Genomic DNA, 27,791 nt, shown 5'->3' with positions numbered 1-27,791 from the left:
CGCGGGTCCCCGGCCGCGCTGTCACTCCGCCACCGGCGGCGGCTCCGGGCGCTGCCGGCGGGGCCGCGCGGGACGGGGCGCAGCGAGCGGTGAGCGGGGCACCGGGATCGGGGCGTGGGGCACTTCCCCGAGGGAGCGGGGAGACTCGGGAGACTTCCCCCGAGGGAGCGGGGAGCCGCTGGGAGCGGGGGTGATGGGGACATCCTGCGTGGCCCTGGAAGGCAGGGACACCCCTGGAGACCGGCTCTGGTGCGGAACACCCCGACAGGGACTGGCGGTGACATTCGGGGACACACCGGCTCGGTCATCCTGCGGGGATCGGCGTTGACAGAGGGGACAGCGGGTGGTGATGGGGGACACCCCATCGGGACTGGCTGGCCACGGGGAGGGCGGCAGTGGCGGGGAACACCCTGCTGAGGACCGAGGTGGTGGGGTCATGCTGCGGGGAACAGCGGTGACACGAGAGATGCTGGCAGGGGCCGGAGAGCCTGACACTCGGGGCAGCCCCCGCGTCCCCTCTCCTGTGCCCCACGATGTCCCCCCCTCTCCGCAGAGACCCTTTTTCAGCAGTAGGAGCTGCAGCGTGACCGGGCTAGCAAATTCCTGTGTGCCAGTGCCTTCGGTGTCCCTGGACACCCCCAATTCCTGTCCCCGGCAGGGGAGGACTGCAGGAGGACGCTGTGGTGCCTCCCCAGTTCAGTCCTGGGGAGCACAAAATGGCCAGCAAAGGGTGACGGGGGAAACTGAAGCACGGGGACTGTCCAAAACGTGTGTCCTGCTGCCCCACATCTCCTTTCCACAGGCAGAGCAGGTCGGTGCTGGCAGATGATGATGTCTGCCCTCATTTTTGACTGGAAAGGTGCTTCTGGGCTGTAGGCATCCATGGGTGCTTCCCATGGGGATCCTGCATCACCTGGGGTGAAGGAGTCATCCCCACACTCCTTGGAGCTGGGAATGTTGCAACCAAACCGGGATGGCACAGGACAGAGGGAAAACTTTGAGATGACTTCATCTCAGGCTGTGCCCCTTGAGACACGGAGGTGCCGTCAGCCTGTGCGAGGGAAGCAGTGAAGAGCCGAGTGCCGGGACGACTCTTTTCCCGGATTTCACCTAGGAAAAAAACAACTGGGAGGGGAGCCAGGGAGTCTGGGTGTGCCGGGATGCCAGGCCCGCAGCCGGCCCTGCTGCATACCCGCGACTGCCCAGAGAGGGCGAGACCCCGTGCAGGCAGGGCTTGCCCATGAGTTTTTGGGGTGCTGTCTAGGTTCCCCGAGGCTTTGCCATAGCTGCCGTGCCATTATCCCCGGTGCCAGAGAGGGTCCATGTGCTCCCAAGGGGGTGACAGGGATGGGGGAGCTCCCTGCACACCGCAGCAGCGTGTGTTGGTGTCTGTGTTGTTGGAAGGAGGGGCTGGACCCCCCCTGTTGCACAGCCGGGGGAGCTGAGTCAGGAAATCCCGGCTGGCCCGGCCGGATCCCGGCTGAGTCATTTGGCGGCGCTGAGTAAGTGCCCGTGCCGGGCTGCGGGGCTGCCGCGCCTCGGGGGGGCAGGGGCTGCCCGCACATGCTGCCCCTGGCCCTGGCCTCGGGACACTGCCAGCCCTGCCAGCCCCCTGCCTCCGTTTCCCCCCGACGTTTTCCTAGGGCTGGATGAGGCAGAAGGCTCCTGGGACGTGGACATGTCACACACAACGGCACGGGAACTGGCTCTGAGAGGCCAGGGAGAGGGGAGACAGGTTGGGATGGGGTCTGTGGGGCTGGGTGAGCTCTGAGGCTCACTGGGAGGAGAATGGTGTCCCCAAGGCAGGATTTGGGATCCCCCTTCCAGTAAAGGGGGTCTCCAGTCTTGGTGTGTTGGGAGGGGGGTGGCATTGAGGAGATGAATGGGGATGAAGAAGGGATGAGGATGAGAACTGGGATGGGAAATAAGATTAGAATGGGGACAGGGACAGGGATAGGGAAGGGGTGGGGATGAGATGAGATATGAGGTGAGATGAGATGATGAGATGAGATGAGATGAGATGTGTTGGGGGTGGGATGAGGCTAGGGATGGGGTGGGGATAAGGACAGGATGGGATGAGATGGGGGTGAGAACGGGAATAAGATGGGGACAGGGATGAGGCTGACAGGGCTGGAGCAGAGCTTGGGGTGCATGTGGGGACGTGGAGGGAATCAGGCTGGCCTCACTGGTAGCAGGATGTAAATAACCTGCCAGGACACGAGGTTTTTTCCTGCTGCTCCCCCCCCATGCAGCCCCACGGACAGGAAAAAGGTGTTTCCTGCTGCGGATGGGAGCGGGGCCCCAGGCCTGGAGCGGGATGTGGGGCCTGGGCCACGGACAGGGGGATCAGGTGACCCCCTCGGGCTGGATTTTGGGGTGCAGCCTCTGATCCCGTGTCTGGTGGGACCCCTGACCTTAGTGGAGCCACTGCAGCCCTCTGGGCCCTGGCTGGGCTGGTGGCAGGAGCCCTCAGTGCAGGCTGGCACCACTGTGGGAACAGGACGTGGTGCCACCAGGCTGGGGCACCCTGTCCTGTCCCCAGTGCCACCAGCTGGGGCACCCACCAGGTGAGAACCCTGGGGACATGTTCCTCTTTTCTGGCTGGAGCAGGATCCGTGTGGAGCTGGCACTGTGTGTCCCCTTGCCCATGACCCGAGCAGAGCCATTCCTGCTCACTGACCAAGCAGGATGTCCCCTCACCTGCATGCGCTCCCTGGGGAGGTCTGGAATGCTCCTCCACCTGGAGCCTGGTCACCAGCCTGGGCTGGGGACATCAGTCTGGAATAGGGACACCAGTATGTGATTGGGACACCAGTATGGGATTGGGACATCAGTATTGGATGGAAGTCTTCAGCATTTGTTCCCACCATCCTGTGACCCCCCTGCCCCCCTTCGCCTTGCTGCTGGCAAATGGTGACAGTCCTCCCTCACCTGTCTGGGGCATCCATTTAGTGGCAGTCAGAGCAGAGACAGTACCCTCTGAGTACCCTCTGTCCTCCCACAGCCCTTTGTGCCCTGTGCAGTCAGAAAAACAGCAGTGACAGGGAAGGAGCAGTTGGAACCACACTGCCTCTGCCCTGTGTGTCCCCAGGATGTCTCATCTCATGTCACTGGCCTGTCCTGGCTGGGCAGGATCGGTCCCCAAGCCTTAACTAAGCTCCTAACCAAGGAGTGCCAGTGCCAGGAGTGCTGTGCAGGGAGCCAGGACCTGCTGGGCCAGTCAGTGGCACTGGTGGTGACGAGGCTGGTGGCAGTGCATGGGGAAACTGAGGCACAGGCTGCAGGCAGGTGGCACATTGCCAACACCTCTGGGAACTCCTTGAATGCTCCACGTGACAGATCAGCCACTAACCTGTCCCAGCAGGCTCTGGTGGCTTCCCTGGCGCATTTGCTGGCACAGTCTGAGTCTTGCTCATTAGCAAGTGACCTGTAATGAGCTTTGCTGAGTTGTGCTGCAGGGTCTGGGCAGTGCTATGGCCATCAGGCACTGCTGTGGATTGAGTGCCTGGATCAGGAGACACTTGTTGGGAGAGGGGCTGGAGGTTGCCCTGGCATGTGGCACCCACAGTCACCATCACAGGAAGTGGCAATAATTGGGGGGAGCAAGATTTTCATTGACCAGGGTGGGGGGAGGTCCTGGATGAGTGGCCCAGGGAGGGTTTGAAGCTCTGCTCTGTCCCCGGGGGTCGTGGTGGGGTAGGAGCTGGGGTGAGACTGTCTCTGGCTTGGACTTGGTCCCCCTGCACTTCTCTGAGCTTGTCTGGTCAATGCCCCATCCCGGCCCCAAATCACCTGTGGCACCATCGCTGCCCTCGGGGCTTTTATGAGGGGCTCCGGATCACCCCATCTCGGTGCCGGGCTGCCGGGAGTTTCATTGTCGCACATCTGCAAGTTCCCTTCCAGGAGCGCTCATCTCCGGCGCCGGTGCCACCCTGCCCCCTGCCCCGCTGCCACCCTGCCGGGATGGGAGCGCCCCGAGGCATCGCATGCGGAGGGAACGGGAGGGGACAAGCCACCGTGGCCCGGGCCGGCCGGGGCAGTGGGACTGCTGTCCTGGCATCCTCTCGCCGCCGGAGTGGGGCCATGGGGCTCCGGAGGTCTCAGCTGTGCTGCGGGGAGCGCGTTTGGAGCGGGAGCCGGCGCTCGAGTTAACGCCTCCCACTGTTTGCCTGACTTCCCTGGATTCCCTGCTCCCATGGAGGAGCGGAGGTGGAAGCTGGGGGAGCTGGGTTTGTGCTCCTTCTCCCTTCTCGTCCTCAGACCGCATTCGAGGCCCGTGCGGATGCGGCCGGGCGGCGCCGCCTCCGGCAGCGGAAACTCCCCCTGAGCGGGGCAGGGCGTTCAGTCACGACTTCTCCTCCACCCCTGCTCCCCCGCCTTTTCTTCTCCTCGCCCCTCTGGGGTCTGCAACCCCTCCTCGCTCCCTGCCGGGACCTCCGTACCTGGGGATGTGCAGTGTGGAGTGGAGGCAGGAGTGCAGCCATCCTGGCGTGGGCTGCTCGCTGCGGGCAGGCAGGATGCCAAAGGGATGATTGAGGGATGCTGGAGGGATGCTTGAGAGATGCTGGGGCTCCCTTCTAGGAAACTCAGGCAACCTTCAGATGTGATGGCCTCATGCTGGCTCTGTTGGCTGCATCCTTTGGAGGGAAGAGGTTTAATTTTAGGTGTAAGAGGGTCGTGGAACTAGAGCTGTGCTGGTCTGGTGAGGGGTACTGGGGCCAGGCATTGCCAGCCCCTGCCAACCTCTTCCAGCCTCATCTATTAAATGACAGTACTCGGCTCCCTTGGGATGTTGGCATCATGAACGCACTTGGAGTTCTTCTGATAAACCCTGGGGATGTGGATCCCTCTGGAGTGGTGACTGTTGTAACACACACACACACACACACCCGCCCCCGGAGCGGGCAGGGAAGTGTTTGCCAGCAGTCACTGTGGATTTACAGCTTACTGGAAAATCCACTCATCCCATTAAGGGCTCCCTGTGGCTTTTGCTTTCCATTGCAAATACCTGGTTATCCCTAGGGAAACCCCCTTTGGTGCCAGTGGGTGTGTGGAGCTCTCGGGGCAAACCCCACAGAAGAGTCCAGGCTGCAAGAGTGGCTTCATTTATTACAGGATGGATTAGGGGAGACCTGTCTCACTTGCCCAGGTAAGACCAGACAGGGCAGTTTAGCTCATGGTAGGAATGGTCTGTGATGGGAATGGCCCACAGTGGGGCAGGGATTGAGGGGTTCAGTTTGGAATCAGATCCATGGGTTGACTTTCATTCACTCAGTTCTTCACCCAAAGTAGGTTCAGCATCTGAAATCACCCCAATCTGGAGCCTGACTATGATGATGGCACATCCCCAGCTCTGTGTCTCTGCTCTTGGGGCTTAATCTCCTGCTTGGCTGGCACACCCTTTTGCTGTGTCCCTAGTGATAACTGTCCCATGTTCCCAGTGGCATTTTTAAATCCTTAACCTGCTTTAGGCGGGGAAAAATGCCTTTTTGGGTACCCCCATGACTTGGCTATGCCTGCTGTATGTTGAGAAAGTCGAGTGTTGAAAGGAGCAGACAGGCATTGAGGGTCTCAACAGGGAGCACTGGGGGTGCTGGGGATGCATTGCCAGTGCGAGGATGGGGGGGACAAGCCCAGCTGCCCCCTCGACCGTCCTGGCCACCCAGAACTCACATACACCCGCAAAGACGACAGCATCTGCTGAATTAATGTGTTTTGCAGCCCTGCTGCGCAGCTGCCTCTCCCCACCACCCCAGCAGCCAAGCCAAAATCCATCAGGGCCTTCCAGGTTTCATGGGTCGAGGGCCGGGGGGGCCATTTCCGCACAGCGGCGGTGAACGCAGACACCGTGACATCTGCTCTTGCTCAAAATTCTCAGGAGCAAAGGGCCAGGTGTGTGATGCTGCAGGAAAGCAGGACTGAATAAATGATGCAACTGGTTCCGTGGAGTTTTGGCTCAGACTAGTGTTCAGCTGAATGTCACCGGAGCTGTGGGATGGCTCCTGGCCCAGGACTTGATCCGGCACTGGGAGGACCTTGGCCCCATGGCAGCACTGAGGTTTTGGGAAGGTTTTGGGGTGGTGTTGGGAAGGTTTTGAAGCCCTCAGGAGGTGCAGTAGGAGACGTATTTTGGCTATGGTACTGGATGCCTTAGGACCCCCAGGCTCTGTGGTGTCCAGTGGTGGCTCATGTGCTGGAGGAGGCATCCACAGGGACACCTTATGGCTCTTCTTGCCACACAGCACGGGAAGAGCAGGGGACCGAGGAGACTGGGAGAGCCTCAGGCACAACCCAAACCTTCCCAGGTGACCCTTCACTGCAGGGGCGTCTGGAGGGGGTTCGGTGGGGTGTCACCTCATGGAGGGACAGCCCAACCCTTTTCCCTGTGGGTGTTGGGGATACCGGGACATGACAGGCAGCGCTGCTGGGAGACAGATGGCACCAGGCACCGGACAGATGGCTCCGTCCCAGACAGGCAGCCGAGGGGCCGGGAGGCCGGGGGCCTCCGGCGCTGGGCTGGTCCCTGGGGGCTCCCTCTGCCGGCCCCCGGCTGGCGGCTGTGGCCCGAGGGGGACAGGCACACTGGCCATAGGCGGTGCGGGCACTGCCGGCCCGGTGGGCACCGGGTTGGGGAGGGGACGGACACGGGCTCGAGGACGTGATGCTCGTCCTGGGGGGCTGCAGCGGCTGGGGGAGGCGGTACCGGACCGAGGAGAGTGACGACAGTTCGGGGGGAAAGGGTGACATCTGCTCAGGAGATGGTACCCGGCGGAGGGGAGGGTGACACCGGCTCGGGATGCGATACCGGGTGGAGGTGACACCGGTCGGGGCGGGGGGGGACACCGGCCCGGGGGGCGGAACCGGGGGGGCGGTGCCGCAGGCGGAGCTGTCCAGCACCGGCGGCTCCTGAACGTCCGCAGCGCCGGGGCCCGGGCACGTCGCCGCTGCCCTCGCCTCTACCGGGCACTCCCCATACCTACCTGCCGCGGGTCCTGCTCGGCGGAGGGGACACACCTGCCCCGGCCCCCGAGCCCCGGGCCAGGACGTGTCGCACCCGCCGGCAGGAGCCAGGGCTGTGAGAGACCGGGGTGGGGGAACACGTAGGGGCCGTGGCGAACCGGGCACCGTGTGGCCGGGATACCCCCGGGGAGAAGCCTTGGGCATGGACGACCCTTGCCCAGCCTTTCACGCCGTCCCCTCCCCCAGATCCTCACACAGCCCCTTGCACAGACCCCGCACAGCTCCCAGGCTCTGACCCAGCCCCAGCCCCAGCCCATCCCTCGGGAATTTGTGCTGGGCACAGCTCAGTCCGAGCAGGGCTCGGTCTCCTGGGTACCCGCGGGTCGGTGACAGCGGCTGCTTCAGCAGGTCCAGCCCAGAGCTCAGCTTTGCTCAAAGCCGGTTTTACTGAAGTGGGTTAAGTGGCTAATGGGATTGCTGCGGAGGGGCTTAGGCAGGGATTAGTGCTGTGACTACGGCCTGGGCATCTCTGAAAGTGTTCCAAAAACGTGTGGATGTGGCACTTAGGGACAGGGTTTAGTGATGGGAATGGCAGTGCTGGGTTAGCAGTTGGACTTGATGTCCTTGGAGGGCTTTTCCAACCTGACAATTCTGTGATTTCTCTATGATGTCTGCTTGGACAACAGCTAACTTCTGTCCTTCAGTGCCTGCCCCTGCCCATCTCCCAGCAGCTCCCAGAGCTCCCAGCATCATGCTGGGGGGAACAGACATCCAGGACAGGCAGAGCTGGGTCTGGCTGCCCTGCACTTCTACCTGCCTGCCCATCCACTGCCTGCACCCAGGAGAAGCACCTGCCTGCGCCCAGCCCAACATTGGCCTCCAGAGGGGTGGGAGAGGAGAGCAGTGACACCTCCCTGGGGAAGGACTCAGCCTGGTGCCCTGGTGACGCGGGTGGTGGCAATGTTCCAGGCAATGACACTGGCTGGTGGGCAGGCCAGGTCCTGCCCGGGGCACGGGGGCTGGAGGGCTGGTCCTGGCTCCTGAATCAAGAGCTTGTTCTCCTCTGAAGGCCCCTTTCTGCCCCGGCTCCCTCTGTTTCTCTTTGGAAAGTTTTATGTTCCTTGTGTCACAAGGAGCCTTTTCTTTGTCGCCCTTCCCGAGCGTGCCAGGGAGAAGGCTGTGCTGGAGCATGGCCATCCCTGATGGCAGCTCAAGGCTGGATGCTGCACAGGGCTGCAAGGTGCAGGGAGCAGCCCTTGGGGGCAGCTGTTTCACAGCACCAGGACCTGTCCCTTGCCAGGGGCTCAGCTCCTCCTGTCTCTCACACCCTGGGGTTCACCCCTAGGCTGCCTCCTCCCCCCTCACCATAAAAAAGAAGGATGCTTTGCAGCCCCTGAGCATCTCTGTGGGGACACCTGGCACAGTGCTGCAGGCCCTGGTGTTCCTTTGCTGCCAGTCCCAAGAGTGTCTCAAGAATGATTCCCAATTTACAGAGCTGTTCTGCATCCCAGCACACCCAGGAAAGGATCCATCCTCCCTCTTTCCTATTTATCAGCCTGGTTTTAGCTATCTTACCCTTCCAGAGGCTGTGTCAGGGTGGGGAAACAGGCACAAAACAGCAGCAAGGTGCCAGCAGAGGCTGAAGGTTTGAACACATTTTCTGTCACTCAGTGTTCATACTCAGACTCCTGCCAGATTTATCCTGGGACACGGGACAACAGGTCATCCCTGGCAGGGATCTAAGCTGTGATAGGAGAGAAGCAAATTTTATCTCGCTCATAAAAGTCACCCCAAAATGCTACGAAATAAAGAGCAAAATGCTTGCAGTCATTCCCTCTTCTCTTGGAAACATGGGAGCCCTGTGGCTGGACCCCTCCAAGGCACAGTGGTGGAGCTGCAGCCACTCATTGTAGCCCCCACAGGGCCGGAGGCTGTTCCCAGCCCGGCTCAGGCAATGGATGGCTCCAAAGCAGATCTGCTTCAGTGCTGGGAATGCTCCAGTGACCCTTCTAGGTCATGGAAATGGGGACATGAAAGGAGACTAGGCTCCAGGTCCCTGTTCATTTCTGGCTGCTAAAATCACACGTGTGAGATGGATTTGGACACGAGGCTGAGGAAGTAGTTCAAGCTCTGGGTACAGCAGATGCCTCTTTGAAGGAGATGCCTTCAGGGATGTGCTGGCTTGTGTCACTGCTGGGATGAAGGACACAGCTCAGCCAAGGCTTTTCCTTCAATGTGAACATTTGTAACTCTGTGTATGGCATCGTCCGAAGGGATCAAATGCCACCTCACCTCTGGGGTTAAAAACTGAAGTTCACCTCCAGACCTGAGCTCTGGAGGCACCTGGAATGAATATCCTCTGCCTGGCTGGGAGACAAACACCTCCAGCTGCCCAGGAGGCTCCTCCCTGATGCCCAGGCACCGCTCTGCTGCCCACAGCACTGCTGTGGCTGCTCCAGAATATCCCCTTGTGCTGAAACACTCGTGTGCACCTGCTGCTTTCCACTACCACGGGACCCAGTGATCCCAAGTTGGTACCCAGGGGAGTGACTGGGCCAAAAACTCACCCAGCAGCTGAAAGTCCCCAAATTAAATCAGGTGCAAGTTCCCAGGGCTCACATTACTCAGAGGGGGAGCAGCAGCCTGTTCTTGAGAGCTGTTCCTGGGCTGAAGGAGAAAGCTGTTTCCCTTTTGAGCTAATTGCAAAGGAGCTGCTGAGTCTATCTGGGTCAAGCCATGACCTGCTTTAGCCAGGCAGAGGCAGCAGGATGCCAGCGTGACACAGCGTGACACAGCGTGACACAGCGTGACACAGCACGAGGGGGTGCTTGTCCGCTCCCCTGCCATCATCATGGGGCACGTGCCAGGGACACCCAGTCCTGGATAGGGTAAAATCAGTCTGGAGGCAAAGGAAGAATTCTTTGGGAACAAGAATGGGCTGAATCTTTCCCAGGAATTGTTTTAGTTTGTGGTGGTTGATGCTGGATGTGAAGGGGGCTTCTGGGCAAAGGAGTGGCTCCTCCTGGAGCTGCTGGGGGCAATAGGGACTTTGCAGGAGCTGCTTTGGTTTATCCCTTTGATGGCATCCCAGCATGAGGGTCCAGCTGGTGTCACAGGCTGGGGGAGTGGGGCCACATCCACATCATCCCTCGGCCATCCCCCAGGAAGCCCATGGCATCTCTAGAGCAGGATGAAGCCTGGGGAGGGGTCAGTAGTGCTGAGCCAGGCACAGTGGAATCCTTGGAGGCACCTGAGGTGTGTGTGGTGGGAAAAGGACTGCCCAGAGCCCAGCTCCCAGCAGGCATTGGCATCTCCTGAGAAGCCTCAACCCTGTGAGCACAAGAGAAGGATTGATTTTCTTGTGGCCAGCGTGGCAGCTTTGGCTTCTGCTGCAGCTGTGGCATCGCTGGTGGGCTCAGAGGGGGAGAAATGGAAGTTGTGTCCACAAGAGAGAAATCCAGAGTGGAAAGCAAATCTACAAAACCTGGTTACAGCCCTGATGCCACACGCCCAGGGAGCAGGCAGGGCTGGAGAAGTGCTGCATGTTGGTGGTGCTCAGTGGGTGTTGGGAAAGATTGTAGCATAAATCTAGATTAAGATTTTACTTCTGAATTGGTTGAGGATGAGTTTGGGACAGATTTTATGGAGTGAGAGGCAGATGATCTCCCTCTATTAGGAGAAAACCCACCAGAACCAGCTGCTGGGGCTGCAGGTGTTTGTGTGAGGGACCTTGGGGTGAAATGGGTGACTTGGAACCGGTGGTTTCATCATTCTTGCACCTCTGGGAAGGAAGGTTCCCTTATCCTTGGAAGTGTCCAAGGCCAGGTTGGACAGGGCTTGAAACAACCTGGGATAGTGGAAGGTGTCCTTGCCCTGGCATGGAGTTGGAATGAGATGATGGTCTGTAAGGTCCCTTCCAGCCCAAACTGTTTTGTAGTTTTATGAAGGTCAGCCTTTTTGTGTTTGCACAAGACATTTTGCAGCTCAAGGCTGTGAACTGCTGTCCCCAGGTACAGCACTCTCGAGGCAGGGGCTGCCTTAAAGAGAGGGGGGAAAAGTGTAGAATTGGGATTTGTAGGTATGGGTTGTGGGGCACAGCCTGGGAACAGACAGGGGGACAGAGGGGAGCTGCTCTCTGTTGATATTCACAGCTGGTTTGGGAACATTAGGCCCCCAAAAATGAGCTGGTGTCTGGCTGGGTGCTGAGCCCTGGCCTCCACGCTCCCAGGAGTGACCTTTGTAGGTGTGGAAAATCCCACTGGCACAGGGACAGCCCCGCCTGGCTCCTGCTGCCCACACTGCAGCACCCTTGGGTGCAGGCTGGGGCCAGCCCAGGCCCCCACCCTGGGGCTGTGGTTGCCCCCTGAGCTGGATCTGTGTGCCCACACGGGAGTGGCAGAGCCCCGTGCTCCATCCCACCTCCCACAGTGACTCGAGGACAGATCTGTTCCAGAACCCCCCGTGCCTGTCCCAGCACTGCCTCCCCCACCTCTGCCGTGGCTCAGGGCCAGAGACAGCTCAGCCAGGATGTGGGGAGACATCCTCTGAAACATGCCAGTGTTTCAGAGGCTTCAGGGAGAGCAAGCCCAGAGCTGTGTGTGTCAGTTTCCTCTGCCCCTTAATCAAAATTGCCTTGGAAGGAGCTCTGTAGCTCCCAGCTGGCGCTGGAATTGGCGCTGCGATTCCTTGATCTCATCCGCTGCATCAGCCCTTCTCCCCATGACCCACGGCTCCATGATCAAATGATCCAGCTCATGTGAGTCTGGAAAAAGGGAATTTCAGTGTTGCCTGTGGCAGGGACATGGTCATCCCGGGGTGGGGGGAGAATGTGGGGCATGGTTTGGTCCTTGCAGACCCCCAAAAGCCTGGGGAAAACAGGGCTCAGGGCAGCTCAGCTTGGGGAAGAGGCAAAACAAGACAATTTGGGACATTTTTGGACTCTGTTCATGTAATACCCTGCATTGGGAAATGCAGTGGATGCAGGGCTGAGGCTGGGCTGCTGTTCCCATTGGGGTGAAGGAGCCATCTCCCTGCACCCCACAGCTTCTCTCCAGCTCTGGAGAAGCTCTGTCTTGGCCGGGTGGTTTGAAAGAGGAGGTGTGTTTGGGGGGGTACCTGGAAGGCTGCATTCCCCAGCCCACCAGGAACAGCCTCAGTGAGCTCCAGTACACCCTCCAATGCACTCACTGCCCCCACCCAACACTAAGCCAGCACCAGGTAGAGGAACCCTTACCATGGGTGGCCAGTCTGGAGCTGATGGTCCCCACAGAATGCTCTGGGACCCCAAAAAGGGGTTTTCCTTCAAGGAGGCTGAGTGAAATCATGCTGGAGCAACCTGTGGAATGTGTGTCCTGGGAGATTTGTGGCACCTTGTGCCTGTAGGACCACAGCTCCCCATCTTTCTACAGATCATTTCTTCCTCTAGAGAAAACCTTTTTCTTTGAGGTTTTTTTCCTGAAGAGTTACAGGCGAGATGGAGCTTTGTTCCATGGCTGGTTTCCTTGCTGAGCTCTGCTCTGCCTGCCTGGCCAAATCCTGTGGGCATGAGGAGTGATGAGCTTCTCCCCTCCCTGCAGCTGTGCTGACATCCCTGTCACTGGTGGTGGCAAGGATGGCCCTGCCCAAGGATGGGTGTTTCGGGTGGCATGAAACCACATCCTTATCACATGGAGAAAAACCCAAGGCAAGAGCGGGACACAGGGCATTGTCTGAGGGGTGACATGGAAAGTCACCATGGGACAAGCAAGATGACAGCAGGAGAATGGAGAGATGTGGCAGCTGGCGCCATGTGGGGGAGCACTGGGGATGAGGAGGGCTCCAATGTGGGCGTGGGACTCGGACACCAGTGGATGGGATCACAGAACTGATCCTCCTGCCAGTAGAAGGTGCTCTTGGGTTACAGGAGATTGTTCCAGGTGACAAGAAGTTGGTCTTAGATGACCAGGAGATGGTTTTAGGTGGCCAGGAGATGGCCTCAGGTGTCTGAGAGGTGGTCTTGGTTGATCCGGAGGTGGTTTTGGGGACCAGGAAAAAGTTTTGAGTGGCCAAGAGGGCCCCATCCTGCCTGTGGTGTAGCCCTAACTGGTGAGGGTCTGTGCTCAAATGTCCTTGCTGCAGAGACCTGCTTTAGGGACCTGGGGACACAGGGGTGGGGCTGCACAGGCTCCCTAGGGGGTGGACATCACATAGGCCCTGGTCCTGTGGATCCCTGTCAGGGGACATTGTGTGTGTCCTCACTCTGGGGTGTGAGGTGCAGTGGCCTTCTCCCAGGATGGGGACATTGAGCATCCATGGCCAGTAGGAACAAAGCCCAAGGTCTGGTGCAGCTGAGGGGCTGTGCTCTGTGCTGGGCTGTAACGAATCTTCCTCTTCCTCCACAGCCTTGCCAGCAGCTGCCTCAGCAGGATGAAGGGGACAGCCAATGTCAACTCCACTGGACGTAGCCACTACCAGTCTGCCATCCCAGTGCCCCGTGCCATAGCCCATGGCAAACTGCACACCACAGCCCCCCTGAGCACCCCGGGGTCCCCTGTCCTCCACAGGGCTCTGTCCCCTCGGCCAGGGAAGGTGCCAGCCCCTGCTCCCAAGACTCTCAAGCCCAAAGCCACTGGCAAAGCTGCTGGCCATGAACTGGCCGAGGGCAGGGAGGGAAGCCCTTGTGTCCCCGCTCAGGGCGGGCAGAAAGCCCTGTCAAGACCCCTGGTGTCCCCTGGGAAATGGCCAGAGGCAGCAGGCAGTGGGAGGAGAGGGGCAGGCAGGGTGGGGGAGCCCACCGAGTTGTGCAAAGCTCCCCTAGCACAGGGCAGGGGTGGGGGGCGGCTGGGAGGGTCCCTTGGGAAGGGCAGTGGAACAGCCACGGCAGGGACAGGGGATGAGTCTCATGGTGGCTCACAGGGGAGGGGCTCTGTGTTTGGGTCAGGGGCCATCACTTTCTCCTCAGGGCCCCCACACAGCCACCCCATCACTGCCACTGTGGCACCCTTCCTGTACCGGTGAGTCCCTGGGGATGGGGGGCACGGGATGGGGGAACATGGGGCTGGGGGTGCCTTGGGACATGGGGCTGTGGGGGGCATGGGGACAGGGGGAGGCAGGCAGGCCCAGCAGGGGTGGCTGTGGGAAATGGTGGGGTTGGGTCAGGGGGCTCTGTACCAAAAGGAAGGTTCCCACTGGATTTGGGGTGCTGGAGCTCCTAAGTCACCCATGGGAGCTTGATGTGGGGCAGGGGATGGACTCATTGGGGAATAGGGTGCCCTGGGACCCCTTGCCATGAGACCAGTGTTCGCAGACCATGGTAGAGCCTACGGCTCCCCGTTCTCATCTCCCGGGGTGCCCAGCCAGTTGCCCCTGATCACCCACCCTCACCCCCCTCTGCCCGCAGGCTGCAGGAGGACCGGGAGCATGAGAGGGTCACATCCCCGGGTGATGAGTGCTCCAGTCCTGAGAAGGGATCTGACCCTGACCCCAAGCCCAGAGGCCTGAGTGAGTCCAGAGGGGTTGGTCAGCAATGGGTATGTCCTGCTGGGGGGCTGCCGTGACAGTGCCAGGGGACAGAGGTTTGTGCTGGAATGGGAGCCAGGGCTGGAGGTCAGTGGGGCATGGGGGAACCCTCACACTGGAGGTGCCCCAACTCCCCTGGGAAAGGCTCGTCTGCAGTTCCTGCATCAGGTGACCTCTGTGGACAAATCCCTACACTGTGACAACCACAGGGGACTGACCCCTCCGGGGATGGCGCCAGGACATCATCCCGGCTGGCTGCTTTCCCTCCTCTTCCCAGTTTTCCTGCTAGCTCCAGGAATGACCCGTTTCCAAGGAGGGTGTGGAGGGACCGTTGGGTCCCCACACCAACCACCGGGTCACCCCCTTTCTCGAGGGCTGGATACAAGCTCCTCGCTGCAATGCTGAGGCCACCCCTGTCCCCTCTGGCGCTTGCTTTGGGGGCAGATTTTGGGGAGGCGGGTCCAGGGAGGATGCTGGGGCGGCGGTTGCCAGGGCAGCGGCAGCGGAGGATGGCGGGATGCTCCAGAGATGTGCAGAGAAGGGGAAAAAGAGAGCCAGGAGCTTCACCCGGTGATTTGAAGGGACAGAAGTCGGTCAGATCCACGGTAGCTCCTGGCAGAGCCCGGCTTTGAGCTGGGGGTCCCAGTACCTCAGTCAGAGAATAATCAGCGCTGAGCCCCGATTTGGAAAGTGCTGAAGCCAGCGGCAAGTGGGAGTGTGTTCCAGGAGGAAGCAGGAGGGAGCGAGCGGGGCTGGCATGCGCTCAGCGCAGCTGCCCTGCTCCTTGGGGAGGTTTTGGGACAAAGCCCAGCGGGTTCAGCACCGGGGAAGCGGCCGGATCCTTTCCCTCACTCCGTGCCTGCTCCAGCTGCCCCGGCACCTCCCACGGCTCCGCTGGGCCCAGCCAGAGGGAGCAGGGGACATTGGGGGACCCCAAGAATCACCTCAGCAGCCCCAAAACGACACAACACGTGCAGATTTGCTCTACACCCAGGCAACAGCCCTCCCCCGAACCCCGAGTGGCTTTGGGGTGCAGCCTGTGCACCCATCCTGCCCCAGCAGCACCTCTTAGTGCAAAACACCCTTTTTTGGGGCACCCTTTACTGTCCCATCCAGGCGGAGTTATTTTGGGACTTTTCAGCACTACTACGGACTGAACCGGGATCACCAGCGCGGGGTTGGGCGGGGGGGCTCGCACCACCGCCGGTCCTCCCGTCCTTATCTCGGCAGCAGTGATGGGGTCTAATGCAATATTTCCCGGCGGTTGCCATGGCAGCTCGCGTGAGGTCACCAAATAGACTTAATTCACCCCTCCCAAGGGACGGGTAATTAATGAAAAATGATGATAACCAGATCCCACTGCCCTCCTGCCACCCGCCCCCCGCCTTTAATTTCCTAGGATCAGTGGAGAGGCCCCGCTGGGTTTGGGGGCCACAGTGTCCCTCCCGGGATTCCTGGAGCCACCCTGGGCTCTTGCTGCACAATTTGGGGAGAAACGGGGATGTTTTGGCCCCCCTGGGAATGGGTGCGCAGTGTCTAGGTGGGTGTGGGGTCCATGGAGGGCGGCACAGGGGGTGCTTCAGCGCAGGGTGCTGGGGCGTGGGCCCCCCGCGCTGGCTTCATCCACCTCCCACCCAGCCCCCAGCACGTCCCTGCCTGCGAGGGGCTGCGGAGCGGGGCCGGTAGGCCATGGCTGGCTCCGCGCTCGCCGGCTCCGCGCCTCGCCCCTCGCCCCTGGCCGCGCACCCGGTCCCCGGGCTCCCGCTCGGTCCCCCCCTCCCCTCCACTCTGTGCCCCCCGCGGGCGCGCGCGCCGCGCCCCGCCCCCTGCCCGCGCCGGAGGAGGGCGGGCCCTTTTTGTTCGCCCCTGACATTCCGCTGGTTCGCAGTGTCCTGCCGGCGGCGGAGCGACGAGGTGGGGCCGTGCCGCTCACCCCCTTCTCCCCCACCCCAAGTCCCCGCCCGCGCCATCCCCTCCCCTCCCCGCCCCGCTCCGCCCCGGCCGGTGGGACGGGCGCTGACGGCGCCTCTCCCTCTGTCTCGCCCGGTGTGTCCTCGGTGCCGCAGCAACAGCAGCAGCGCCTGGCGGGTTAAATGGTTGCAGCGCGGGGATGCTGGGGAGCAACCTCAAGAGCCTTCCCGACGTGGAGCTGGGCGAGGAGGAGCGCGGCTTTCGGCGGGGCCCCGACGGCAGCACCGTGATGCCGAAGCGGGCGAAGGCGGCGGCGGCGGCGGCCGCGGGGCCGCGGGGCGCGGAGCTGCGCGTCTTCAAGGCGAGCAGCGCGGAGGGGCGGCTGCCGGCCGGCTCCAACCTGCGCAAGCAGAAGTCGCTCACCAACCTCGCCTTCCTCACCGACGCCGAGAAGAAGCGGCAGCTCTATGAGCCTCGCTGGAGCGACGACATGGCCAAGGCGGCAGCGCCGGGGGCGGCGGCGGCGGGGGGCGGCGGGCGCGGCGGCCCCCGCGGGCGGGACGCGCCCGCCATGTCGCGGAGCCTGTCCCGCTCCGAGCACTCGCTGCTGTCGCCGCGCCCCGCCGGCCCGGCCAAGCCGCCGCCCGCCGGGAAGCCGAGCCGCATCCCCCGCGGGCCCTACGCCGAGGTGAAGCCCCTCAGCAAGGCCCCCGAGGCGGGCGGCGGCGGCAAGTGCGACGACGAGTTGCTGGGCGGGAAGGGGCCGGCGGTGGCGGCGGGCACCGAGGAGAAGCCGTACCTGAAGGTGGACCCCGAGCTGGTGGTGACGGTGCTGGGCGACCTGGAGCAGCTGCTCTTCAGCCAAATGCTGGGTGAGTGCGGCCGGCGCGACCGCCGGGCTCGACGTCGAGATGGGAATGGCCAGAGGCGGCAGCTGGAGGCATCTGGGCTCCTGACACTCCGTGAGGACCCGCTGGTCGCGACCTCAGTGTCTTGAAGTGAAGGGTGGCTGAGGGGAAAGGAGTCATCAGCCTCGGTGTCCCCAGTCGCTTAGAATCACAGAATGGTTTGGGCTGGAAGAGACATCCATGCTCATCCTGTTCCATTCCCTGCCATGGGCAGGGACACCTTCCACTAGCCCTGAATGTTCCCAGCAATATCCAACCTGGCCCTGGCCACTGCCAGGGATGGGGCAGCAACAGCTTCTCAGGGCAGCCTGTGCCAGAGCCTTCCCACCCTCACAGGGAGAATTTCTTCCCAATATCCCATTTACCCCTGTCCTCTGTCAGTGGAAAGCCATTCCCCCTTGTCCTAAAGTCCCGCTCCAGCTCTCTTGGAGCCCCTTTGGGCACTGAAAGGGGCTTTAAGTCTCCCCAGAGCCTTCTCCCAGCCTGGCTTGAGAGCAGAGGGGGTCCAGCCCTCAGTCCATCTCCAAGGCTTGCTTGAGGGAAGGTACTGTCAGCTGCCTCTTGCCTTGGAGGAAAGGCAGTTCCTCCTCACAAGGAGCAGTGGCAGGTGGTGGTGGAGCTTGTCCTCCCCCATGTGTCCTGTCGGCCATCCCTTGTCTCAACACCCACCAAACACGATGGAGGCTGCACAGCCGGGTGCCACAGCTGCTCCCCACCATCAGCGTGGCTTGCCGTGGGGGTGACCTTGGGAAGCTGCTGGTGGAGGTGCCGTGCGAGGGGTTCATGCTGCTGCTCCATTTTGGGCAGATCCTGAGGTCTGGGTCTCTGGCAGAGGACGGTCTCCAAGGATGTTGCTGCAGGGTTTGTGTGAGCTGATTTCAGGCTGTGGCTGCCTGAAACCTGCTTTGCTATCCCTGTGGGTTTGAGCTTGCTGTATGCATTGTGTGCATAGTGGGTTTCCATGAGAACAACGAGCACTGGCCCAGTGCTGGCTGTGCCCTGGATCCTGGAACCCAGTGCTCCATTGCAGGCCACAGCGTTGGGTCTCAGTGCAGGTGAGCCCAGCCTTTGCCATTCTCCCGTGCTACATGCTGTTCTCTAGGAATTGTGGCTGCCTCGGCAGCCCTCTCTTTCCCGCTGACATCCCGTCTTCCTTGCATCCCACCCAGCAGTGCCTGGGTTCTTGGCTGGGCAATGACTGTGGGGACTTATGGCTCTGAAGAGCTGTGTTTGGTCTGGCAAACTGGCATGAGAAGGTGGCAAGGGAGCCGTGCACAGCCATCATGGTGCTCACGGTGCTCAAGCTAGTCGGCTGTAAAGTCCTGGTGCTTGTTGGTGGTGGGGTAGCAGCAGTACAGGCAGGACTGGTGTGTCCAGTCCCTTCAAGTTCCCTGCCTGGGACCTCTTTTTAGGGGGTCAGGAGCTTCTCTGGTGCTTGAGCTGGCTTGAGATGCCTTGTCCTTGCTGTTTGATGAAGAGAAAGGGGAGAGATTTGCCGCAGCTGGGGCCTGGGGGAGGTGGTTTGGAGATGTGGAGGAGCTGGAGTGTGTGCTGGAGCCAGGCACCTGGAAAGCCACACTTGCTGAGTCCGCTTCCCTGCGTACCCCTGGCTGCTTCAGGAGCCTTTGGGGGGTCACAGCCCCAGCTACAGCAGGGCTCTGGCACAGTGTGCACCAGTGTGTGCTGGCACAGAGGCACGGAGCCTCCCAGACCATTGCCCTTGGCCCCCAGCCGGGCCCAGCCACGGGGGCAGCAGCAGTGCCCTCCTTGGCAGGATCTGCCCTGATGCTGAGGCAAGTGGAAGGCCACAGAGTGAGCTCGAGGCCTGGGCAGGCAGACTGTGGGGATGAGCAAGTGGGATGCAGGAGGTCAGCCCAGCTGTGGGGGCTCAGGCTGCCCCAGTGGTCCCACAGCTAGTTTACAGACATCCATCCTCAGGCCTAATGCTGCAGTAGCACCAGATGCCGTGGGAGCAGGGCAGGATTGTAGGAGGATTTGTCACTTATGAGACTAACAGACTGCCACTCAGTGGTGCTGGGATGCCTGGGAGAATCTCAGTGTCCCCCCATGATGCTCTGCTCTTAGGTGGGAGTTTCCTCAGCATCCCCAAGAGAAATCCTTACAGGACTGGCCCACGTGGGAGTGACTCCTAGTTTGTGGTACCCTGGAGTACCAGAGATCCATGACAGGATTTTGTGCACACTCTGAGGAAGATCATGGTTGTGGAAGTGCCCCGAGCAACTGATTTGGTTTCTGAGGTGTTGCCAAACCTCCACCTGCATCAGTCAGGGCTGACTTTGACCTTGGGAGGTGTTGAACATCCTTTTGGACTGCACTTAGCATCTGAAGACTTGGGCAGCTGGTCCATGAGGCCCAAACTCTGCCAGATCTGTCCTCTGTGTATTGCCAATAATTTTCCAAGACATATGAACTGGCAGGCTTCCTGCAAGGGGGATCGAGGGCTGTGTCCAGAGTTGGATGGGGAGAGCATGTGGGGTAGACATAGCAGGAGCTTCACCCTGCTGAAACTCCCTTTTTCTTCCATAAGGTTGTACTTCCCAGATTCGTGGGAGTTGTGATGTTGAATCACACCTACTTACCCAAGCCAGCCATGACCTTGCACATCCATGACAGCCTGTGTGGTGGGGATGCCACCAGGAGCCTGGGATGTGGAGAGGAGGGAGCTGTGTGACAGTGGTGCTGGCACAACCACAACTCGAGGTTGTGTAGAGGCGCTGAGCCTCCAGACCCCTTTGCTTGCGATCCAGGCAGATGAAGTCTTCCCCAGTGGTGATGGTACCTTCCGCAACCTGGCTTCCCCAGGAAAAGATGGTTCTTGTGGTGGAGATGGACCCAGAAGGAATGGGATTCCAGGAGAACTGGATTCAGGAGAGTGGGCTTCACACCCTCCTAGGGTTGGTGAGGAGCACCAGGAGAGGGGCTTTCTCCTGGTTGCTACAGGAGATGGTTAGGAGGGAGGGAAGGAAGGTCTCTGCTGTTTTCATCAGTCCTTTGGCAAGCAAAACATCAGCCTGCACTGTTTGGCAATGTCTGCTGAAGGACACCCTCTCCAGAGTGGCATGGAAAGAGCCACAAGCTTGGTTTGCTCTAGGAAGAGAGAGGAAATTGCGGGGACTTCCAGCCTCTGCAGATATGGTTGTCCTTGAACTGCTGACCTGTGTTGAGAAGCCTGTGCAGCTTCTGAGCTCCTGGTGCTGCCAGCCACAGTGGCTTCCAGAGACCTTGTGTGTCTTTAGTCTCCACACCTGAATTCTCATCTCTACCTCATGCTTCTCCTGCCAGAAGCATTCCCAAGCCTCTTGGCCAAAAATACAGTTTATTCAGTCATGGCCAAATGTTACCTCTCATTCGGTCACTGCCGCTGCCTCATCTGTTTGATGCCACTGAAGCCTTTGTAGCTAAACCATGTTTAAAGAGCAGCCTGCGCAAGCCAGGAGAGGTCACCGGCACGCAGCAACCACATGTGCTTTGTAGAGGCTATTTCCATCATCCAAATTATACGTTTTGCATCAACCAAAGACTGAGGCTTCTCATCAAAACTGCCTGGCAGCTGGGGCTGCTAATTATGCCAGTGCCCAAGCACAGGATGAAGGGGACCGAGGGCACATGGCCAGCGTGGTGGAAGAGTTGGTTGTGCAGAGCTCACCCTGCTCGTGTCCGCCTGTGATGGACAGGGCTGATCAGGTGCAGGGGCTTTTTTGTATGGGCTGTGCCTGCGGTGCCCGGTGTGATGGTTGCACTTACCTAGAGCTCCCCAGGGCACCTCCGAGATCCTGCAGCTGCTTTCTGCAGCCATTTCCTTGTCCATCTCTTGCTGGATGTGGTGCTTCTTCAGTGGCTGCTAATTGGTATCAACAAATAAGTGGTCAGTGTTGTGTGGGCCAGAACCCAGGTGAACAAACATGAGGTCCCAGTGGAGATGGTGTTCCCCGAAATGCTCTCTGCAGGAGCCTGCAGCTCTGCCAAGCTCTTCAGTTGCAGCTATAACCCATCTCAGTGCTGCAGCCCTGGAGTGGGCCCTACTGCCCTTCCCAGGTGGCCCAGCAGGGATGTCCTTGCTGGGCAGTACGTAGCCACAGGGAATTGGTAGCCTCGTGGTGCTGACAAGCAGGCAGGGCAGAGCCCGCTGTGCTCAGGCTGGCGCTGGATGGGCAGTGGGTGCCAGCAGCCCCTCAGTGGTGGGGAGGAGAGCCAAGGGCTGGAATGGGCAGATGGGCTCCGTGACAGGCAGAAGCTGCATGTTGCATCTGACTCTTGTTTAAAAAGTAAACCACAGTGCAGAAAGGACTGGCATCTGACATGTCCCATGCAGGACATTCCTTACCCTGGTGGAGATGGGAGCCAAGTTACTCCTTTTTGTTTGCCATCCTTGCTGGGAAACACATGGGGTGGGATCAAAGAAGCACTTCCGCCCCATGGCATTCCTCCCTCTGCCCCATGTTGTTCCTACCAGTTTAATTAAGTACTAACGTCCCCGTGGCAGCACTGGGCAGCAGTAGCCAGGCTCCCTGGCAGGAGACCATGAGGAGGTCAGAGACCAAGTAGCTTTTCACAGTGATGAGCGTGGGTTATTGCCTCGTAAAGTGCTGCGGCTCTCCTGATACCACTAATGATATTCCTCTCTTAAGGTCCCTGTATGACAGCATCTGTGTGACGAGGTCATTGGGATGGGGATTTATTTCCCTTTGCCCACAGAGCTGGACTCCTGCCTTTGGGGTAATAGTGAGGAGAAAGGGGAGTGGTACACAGTTGTATTGCTGTTGCTATTGCTATTTCCAGCCTGCTCTCAGGAGCTGACAGCAAGTAGTAGATGTCTGCTTTCTCCAGCTGAGGTGGCTGCAGTGACTGGGGAGAAGATCTGGAAATGGGATCCAAGGGCTGCCCCAGCTGAAGCTGTTTGGGATGTCCTCTGTTCCCAGTGATTATGGCAGTGTGGAAAAAGGGCTGAGAAAAAAATAAATCCAGATCTGTCTTTCAAAATTTCCTATGGAAAGGTAGCAGAACAAACACTTGAAAACAAACATATCTGTGGATGCACTGCTGAAACAGTTCTCCCCAAAGAGCCTGAAAATCCCTGATCAAATGGGGCTTTCACAGTGACTGCCTATATCTCGCCCCCAAATCCAACATGTCTAAAAAGAAAATATGTAAACGAATAGAAAATTATGGAAATTCTGGAAGTGCTATTTGGCATCTGCTGATGGGATGTGACCACAGTGGGACCTGGGTGATGCCTCCTCAAGGCTTTACAGTCCAATGGGTGTGACTGCTGCTGGGATAGACCCAGCCCACCCATGGCTCCTGCCTGGTCCTGGTGCCTCATGAGCAATGTGCTTCCATGTGGGTGGCACTCGGAGAATCATTGGCAGTTCTGGGTCCTTCTGGAGAGCATCTTCCACAACTTCGTGTATTTGGCTTCTCATGCTGTGTGCCCACAGCTCTCTCCCTTGTCCCAAGTTCCCCTACCACCAATGTCCATTTGGATTTCCAGCTCTTTGTCTTCCTGTGCAACTTCCCATGGTGCCAGAAAACAATGTCCCTGGTCCCTTCTATCTGCAGGCCCCCCTGCCCACTCTCACTTGAGCACCTGAGGACAGCCCTTGGCTGATGCTTGTGCCCATTGCACGGGGGAGGATTTGTTCCAGCTCAGCACAGAATCAGAGCCTGCACCCTCTGAGATGTGTAACCTGTGAGTGATGCCAGTGCCAGCCTGTTTGCTGTGGCCAGCATGTGCCTCCTGGCTTCCCTGGCTCAGCTGCGGGCGTGACTGCGCAGTTTGCCATAGGGCTGCAGTCTTGAGATCAAGATTACCTGGCTGTGCACTGTCTGGTTGACCCACTGGCACATCCTCTGAATCAGTCACTTGTCTGGTCCAGAGTGTCTTTTGTGACACTGTGCTTGTGGCTTTTGGTGCCCTGCACGTACAATCAGAGTCCTGCACACAGTGTGCATGTCTCGTGTTTCTAGTACTGGTGACCAGACCGCAGTGTCCTGGGCTCTGTGTGTGTGGTGTTCCTGGTACCGGTGACAGTGGTGTCCTGGGCTGTGTGTGTGCAGTGTTCCTGGTACTGGTGGCAATGGTGAAGCTGCTAAGCCTGGATCAACTCCCTGGGTGGAGAGGGGATGGCTCCATCCCTCTGTGGTATCTGAGTCCTTGTCCTCTCCAGGCTTTGCACCTTGGCTGCGTCTCCTGCAGAGCTGTGGGGACACAGGGGATCAGATAATGGTGCCGTGCTGCCATATCCCCCACCCTGCAAAGTCACGTCCTCCTCCAGACACACGAAGCAGCTCTCCCGGGGGAGCCAGGGAAGGGGTTGCCAGTTCTCCGGCTGGAAAGCAGTGAGCTTGGGAGGGTAGCGGATGTGCGAGGCTCACAGTGTTGCCTCGTGGTGGGGTGGAGGGGCAAAAGAGAGAGCAAGGCTTGCCCAGGCTGCTGCATTGCAGCTCGGAGCAGGGAGCTGAGCAGGAGGGGAGCTGGGAAGGGAGGGATGCTGCAGCCGTGAAGCTGGGAAGTCAGGGGATGCTGCATTGCAGAGCTGAGATTAGAAGCTGTGCAAATGGAGATGTGCTTGTGTCAGGGTGGGTGTGACACTGAGGAGTGGTGCCCAGTGCCCACCAATTTGCTGGTCCTTCCTCTAATCCAGTTCTTCCACATTTTGTTTCACGCCAGCATTTCTCTCATTCCTTGTGCTGGTATTTGTCTTGTTCAATTGAGGGCATAATGTATTTTTTATTACTTCAGGAGGAGGACTGAGATTCATCTCCCACAGAAGGACCTGCTGGAATCCACATAGAATTGCTGAGCAGAAGCTTAGCACGTTTGGGTAGGACATTTCCTTTGCTCTTGGGAGCAGCCATGGATCAGGGAGGTGGCTCCAGAGCCTTGTGGCCCTGGCACAGCATGGCATGTGAGCTCCCTGGAGGGGGGGACCTGAGCAGACCTTGGGCACACACGTGCTCTCGTGCTGCCCAGTGAAATGCAGATGTGTCCTGCTGCTGGACATGTGCCTTCACCTCTGTGAGCATGTGAGCATGCCAGCGTGTTGGGGGCACAGGATTTTCCACCGGGCATAGGTATCACTGATTCTTAATCACTCCACATTGCTCTGGTGTTGTGTCAGCCTTATTGTCTCTCTTCTTAGCTGTCCTGCTCATCCAGAGGTGGGCACTTTGCAGTCCTCCTCTATACCTGTGAGGGTCTGGCCTCAAGCATCCCTGTGAAATTACAGAAAGATTTTATGGCAAATCCAGAAATTACTGTCTGAAGATATAAAGGTAGGGCTGCTCTGCCTTCCCCTCAGGCTGGATCTTGCCCAGTGGGGAGGGAGGGGATGGTGAGCTGGCTAGGAGGGACCCAGGAGGCGCCTTTCAATGGGGATCTGAAATTGAGGGTTTGAGCTGCACTCACGAAGCCGCGGTTCCCTCGGCAGGTTGTGAGCCTGACTCGCAGCCACAGGTGACGCAGCGGGAGGGCCGGGCTCTGTGCCAGCTTGTTGGCTCACCAGCTGCTCGGCTGGCTTTGGCTGTGGGATCACAACCTCTCTTGCTTGGTGAACTGGAAGGATGGGATGAGATCCTTGTTGAAGCTGCTGGAGGTTCTGGTTGTTTTCATGTAACCCAGAAAAACGGGCAGAGCTGTGCTGTGAGTGCTGCAGCCTGGGCTGTGTGAGCTAGAGGGGAAATTACAGAACCATAGAATGGTTTGGGTTAAGCCATTAGAGATCATCTTGCTCCAGTCCCTGCCATGGGCCAGGACACCTTCCACTAGCCCAGGCTGCTCTATGTCCCATCGAATGTGACCTTGAACATTTCCAGGGATTGGGCAGCCACAGTTTCTCTGGGCAACCTGTGGCAGGGCCTCACCACCCTCACAGGGAATAATTTCTTCCTAATCTATAGTCCATCTCTAGTCTCCATTCAGTATAAGACTGTACCCCCTAAGTGCAGCATGGCAGATGGGTAATACCATACCTTTAGCATTGGAGAAATGTAGAACCACCTTTATTTCTCATGCCAGCCCTGCTGGCTGCCAGCCTGCATACTTGGTGTCTGGAGAAGCTGCATGTCCCACCTCTGTTCATCGTATTCAGGGCTGTGTCATCAAGAGTGACAAAGCTGGCAGTGAGACCCTGCAACCAGATAAGCTTTTTCAAGAGCACTCAGTCATGGCTAAACCTAGCCCTTACTGGTTCTGCTGGGAGCCCAGACTGCATGAAGCTTGCACCTCTGCTTTGTCATGGGCCTCAAGCATCCCTGGCACTGGCTCTGCCCCAGCCTGGCACTCCCAATTCCACGAGCTGCCTTGAAGCACGTTCTGAGCTGCAGCGCAGGTACAACTCTGTTGCTGGCTATTTATAGTGTGAGCTTCCAGCACTGCTGTGCACTGAGAATAACTCACTGAGGAGACACTTCTCAAAATCACACGTCCGTCGCCCATGCACAGCGTCATCGTCTCAGCTTCCCACATGTCAGCTTGGGGCCTGTCTTGGCCCTGTGCCAGCCCGGTTTGACACTAAAAGGGGTTTACCCCGCTGCTTTTTCTGGCCTGGAGATTCAGCTTGTTAATAGTGGCAGGGCTTTCTGGCCCAGTCCTTGTCAGGACATCATCAGCTTTTGCAGGGAGCGTGGTGGGAAGCAGTTTTGTCTCTGTAAAACCCACCTCACAGAGAGCAGCTCTTTCATAGCCCAGCATGTGAGATGCAGGCACTGGCAGGGAGGGATGTGCATGGGGAGTACAGAAACCTGCTCTTCTGGGCAGGAACCTGCAATGATGAAACTCATCAGCTGAACGAACCCCTCAGGCTGGAAATGTTAGGCCTGCCGGGGTATTTCCAGTTCACTTTATCTCTGGCCTGGTGTTAAATTTCCAAGCTGATGCAAACAAGTGGAAGAACAGATAGCAGCTAATTCACATTGATCACTGTGATGCTGGAGCTCCCCGAGGTGAGCTGGGGCTGGCAGAAAACGTGCTGTAGGCCATTCGATGGGGCCAGCACGTCCCTCCCCGGCTGTTTCCCGGTGTGGTGCCGCAGGGAACACGTGTTCAGCCTCGTGGATGCTTGCTCCCACATCCCGAGTTTCTCCCAGCTTTGGTGGCTCAGAGGCCTGAGGCAGCATTGCCAGGGTGGGTACAGTCATGGGCTAACCTGGCAGTGAAAATCAGGTAAGGCAGGGTTGTTTTGGCAAGCTCCAGGGTGGGAGCCCTGCTTTGTGGGAGGAGGGACAACAAAGTTCCCCGCATCCTAAAAGCAGGAGGAGATTCTTACTGGAACCTGGGACTGTTCAGCTCTGCCAGGGCAGAACCGATGTTGAGCCAAGTGTGCTGAGGCCACCATTGGCGCAGGACCCCTGGCCACCCGGCTGTGGCCTTTCACAGCCACCTTGCATTTTGCCTCCAGACCGTCACTGCACCACGGGAGTGACGAGGAGATGGCTCCAAACTCCCAACAGGCGGTGCAGAAGCAAGGGAAATAATGAAGTTCAGCTTCCTGCCATCTCAGCAGGGAGGACGGACGATGATGTCCTGCAAACTTCTGCTGCCATGAGCCCAGAGTAGCGTGTGCTGAATCCGGGGCAGCCTGTGCAAAATCCTGGATTTGCACTGCAGCCGAACTGTGCAGGGCTTGAGGTTTCTGCAGACTAAGGGGTGGGAGTAAATTGAGTCTGGCTCCGTTGGTGCTTGGCATGGGGCTTTCTGCCCTGCTGGATCAGCACAGGGCTGCTGGAGGAAAACAGCTGTGGGGAGTCAATGGGGACAGCCCAGGGGCTTTCTCTGGGCTGTCCCATCCACTGGGCATGGTGAAAGGTGGCTGCCCTGCACTCTTGCCTCTCTCGGACCCCAGATTCATTAAAAAATGTAACAAAACCCCTCCAGGGAATTGCATTGCACGTCAGGGTGGGCAATGAAGGGAGGACCTGGGGGCAGAGGTGCCAGTTGGCTCCTGTTGGCTACTGGTAGTGGTGGTTTCTCTCCCAAATAATGTGTACATAGGCTCAGCAGGGTTAAAATCCATCCTGGCCTGGAGAACGTGTGATTGCTGGCCAAGGGGAAGTACCAGCATTTGCCTGACTCCGAGCAGGCCTGATTCTTCTCTGCCTCGGGCTGTATGTAGCCTGGAGCTCACAGCTCATCAGTTTAAGGTCCTTTGGTAAATTCCATTTTGGTGTCTCACCCCGGGTGGTGTGAGGCTGGATTTATCACTGTCTGGACCTCCTGTCTCCTGCTGTCGGTGGTTGAATGCATCAGAAAAGCTGGCTGTATCCTGACCCTGTGGGGAAGAGCAGTGCCCAGGACCTACCCCAGGCCTCTTGCTCCTCAGCTCTGTGCCAGCAGTGCCATGGGCATGGCTGGGATGGGGCAGTGAGCGGCCCTGCCCTATGTGGTCCCTCACCTTTCTCCCCAGGGCTCTGCTCTGTGCCCCAGCAGTGGCAGGGATTGCTGTAAGGCCAAAGCTGGTGTCCTTCAGTGCTCCAGGCTGAGTACAGCAGCCATTT

The 27,791-nt window shown here is 59.1% G+C and overlaps 1 protein-coding gene across 2 annotated transcripts in view; it reads left to right on the top strand.

Annotated features, from left to right (window-relative positions):
* Positions 1-20: 20 nt before the first annotated feature.
* NAV1 (neuron navigator 1) overlaps positions 21-27,791 on the top strand; it is a 73,803-nt gene continuing 46,032 nt past the window's right edge. For both annotated transcript variants that reach the window (XM_041489607.1, XM_041489606.1), the window contains exons 1-4: positions 21-89; positions 13,341-13,952; positions 14,339-14,439; positions 16,524-17,240. In XM_041489607.1, the coding sequence (XP_041345541.1) occupies positions 13,366-13,952; positions 14,339-14,439; positions 16,524-17,240 (1,405 nt within the window). In that variant the 5' untranslated portion in view covers positions 21-89; positions 13,341-13,365. The remainder of the gene's footprint in view (positions 90-13,340; positions 13,953-14,338; positions 14,440-16,523; positions 17,241-27,791) is intronic.

This window comes from Pyrgilauda ruficollis, unplaced genomic scaffold (assembly GCF_017590135.1).
Source record: "Pyrgilauda ruficollis isolate IOZ18807 unplaced genomic scaffold, ASM1759013v1 scaffold95, whole genome shotgun sequence".
Classification (NCBI taxonomy): Eukaryota; Metazoa; Chordata; class Aves; order Passeriformes; family Passeridae; genus Pyrgilauda; species Pyrgilauda ruficollis.
Note: the sequence above shows the minus strand (reverse complement) of the source record. Positions and strands in the feature narration are given on the sequence as shown.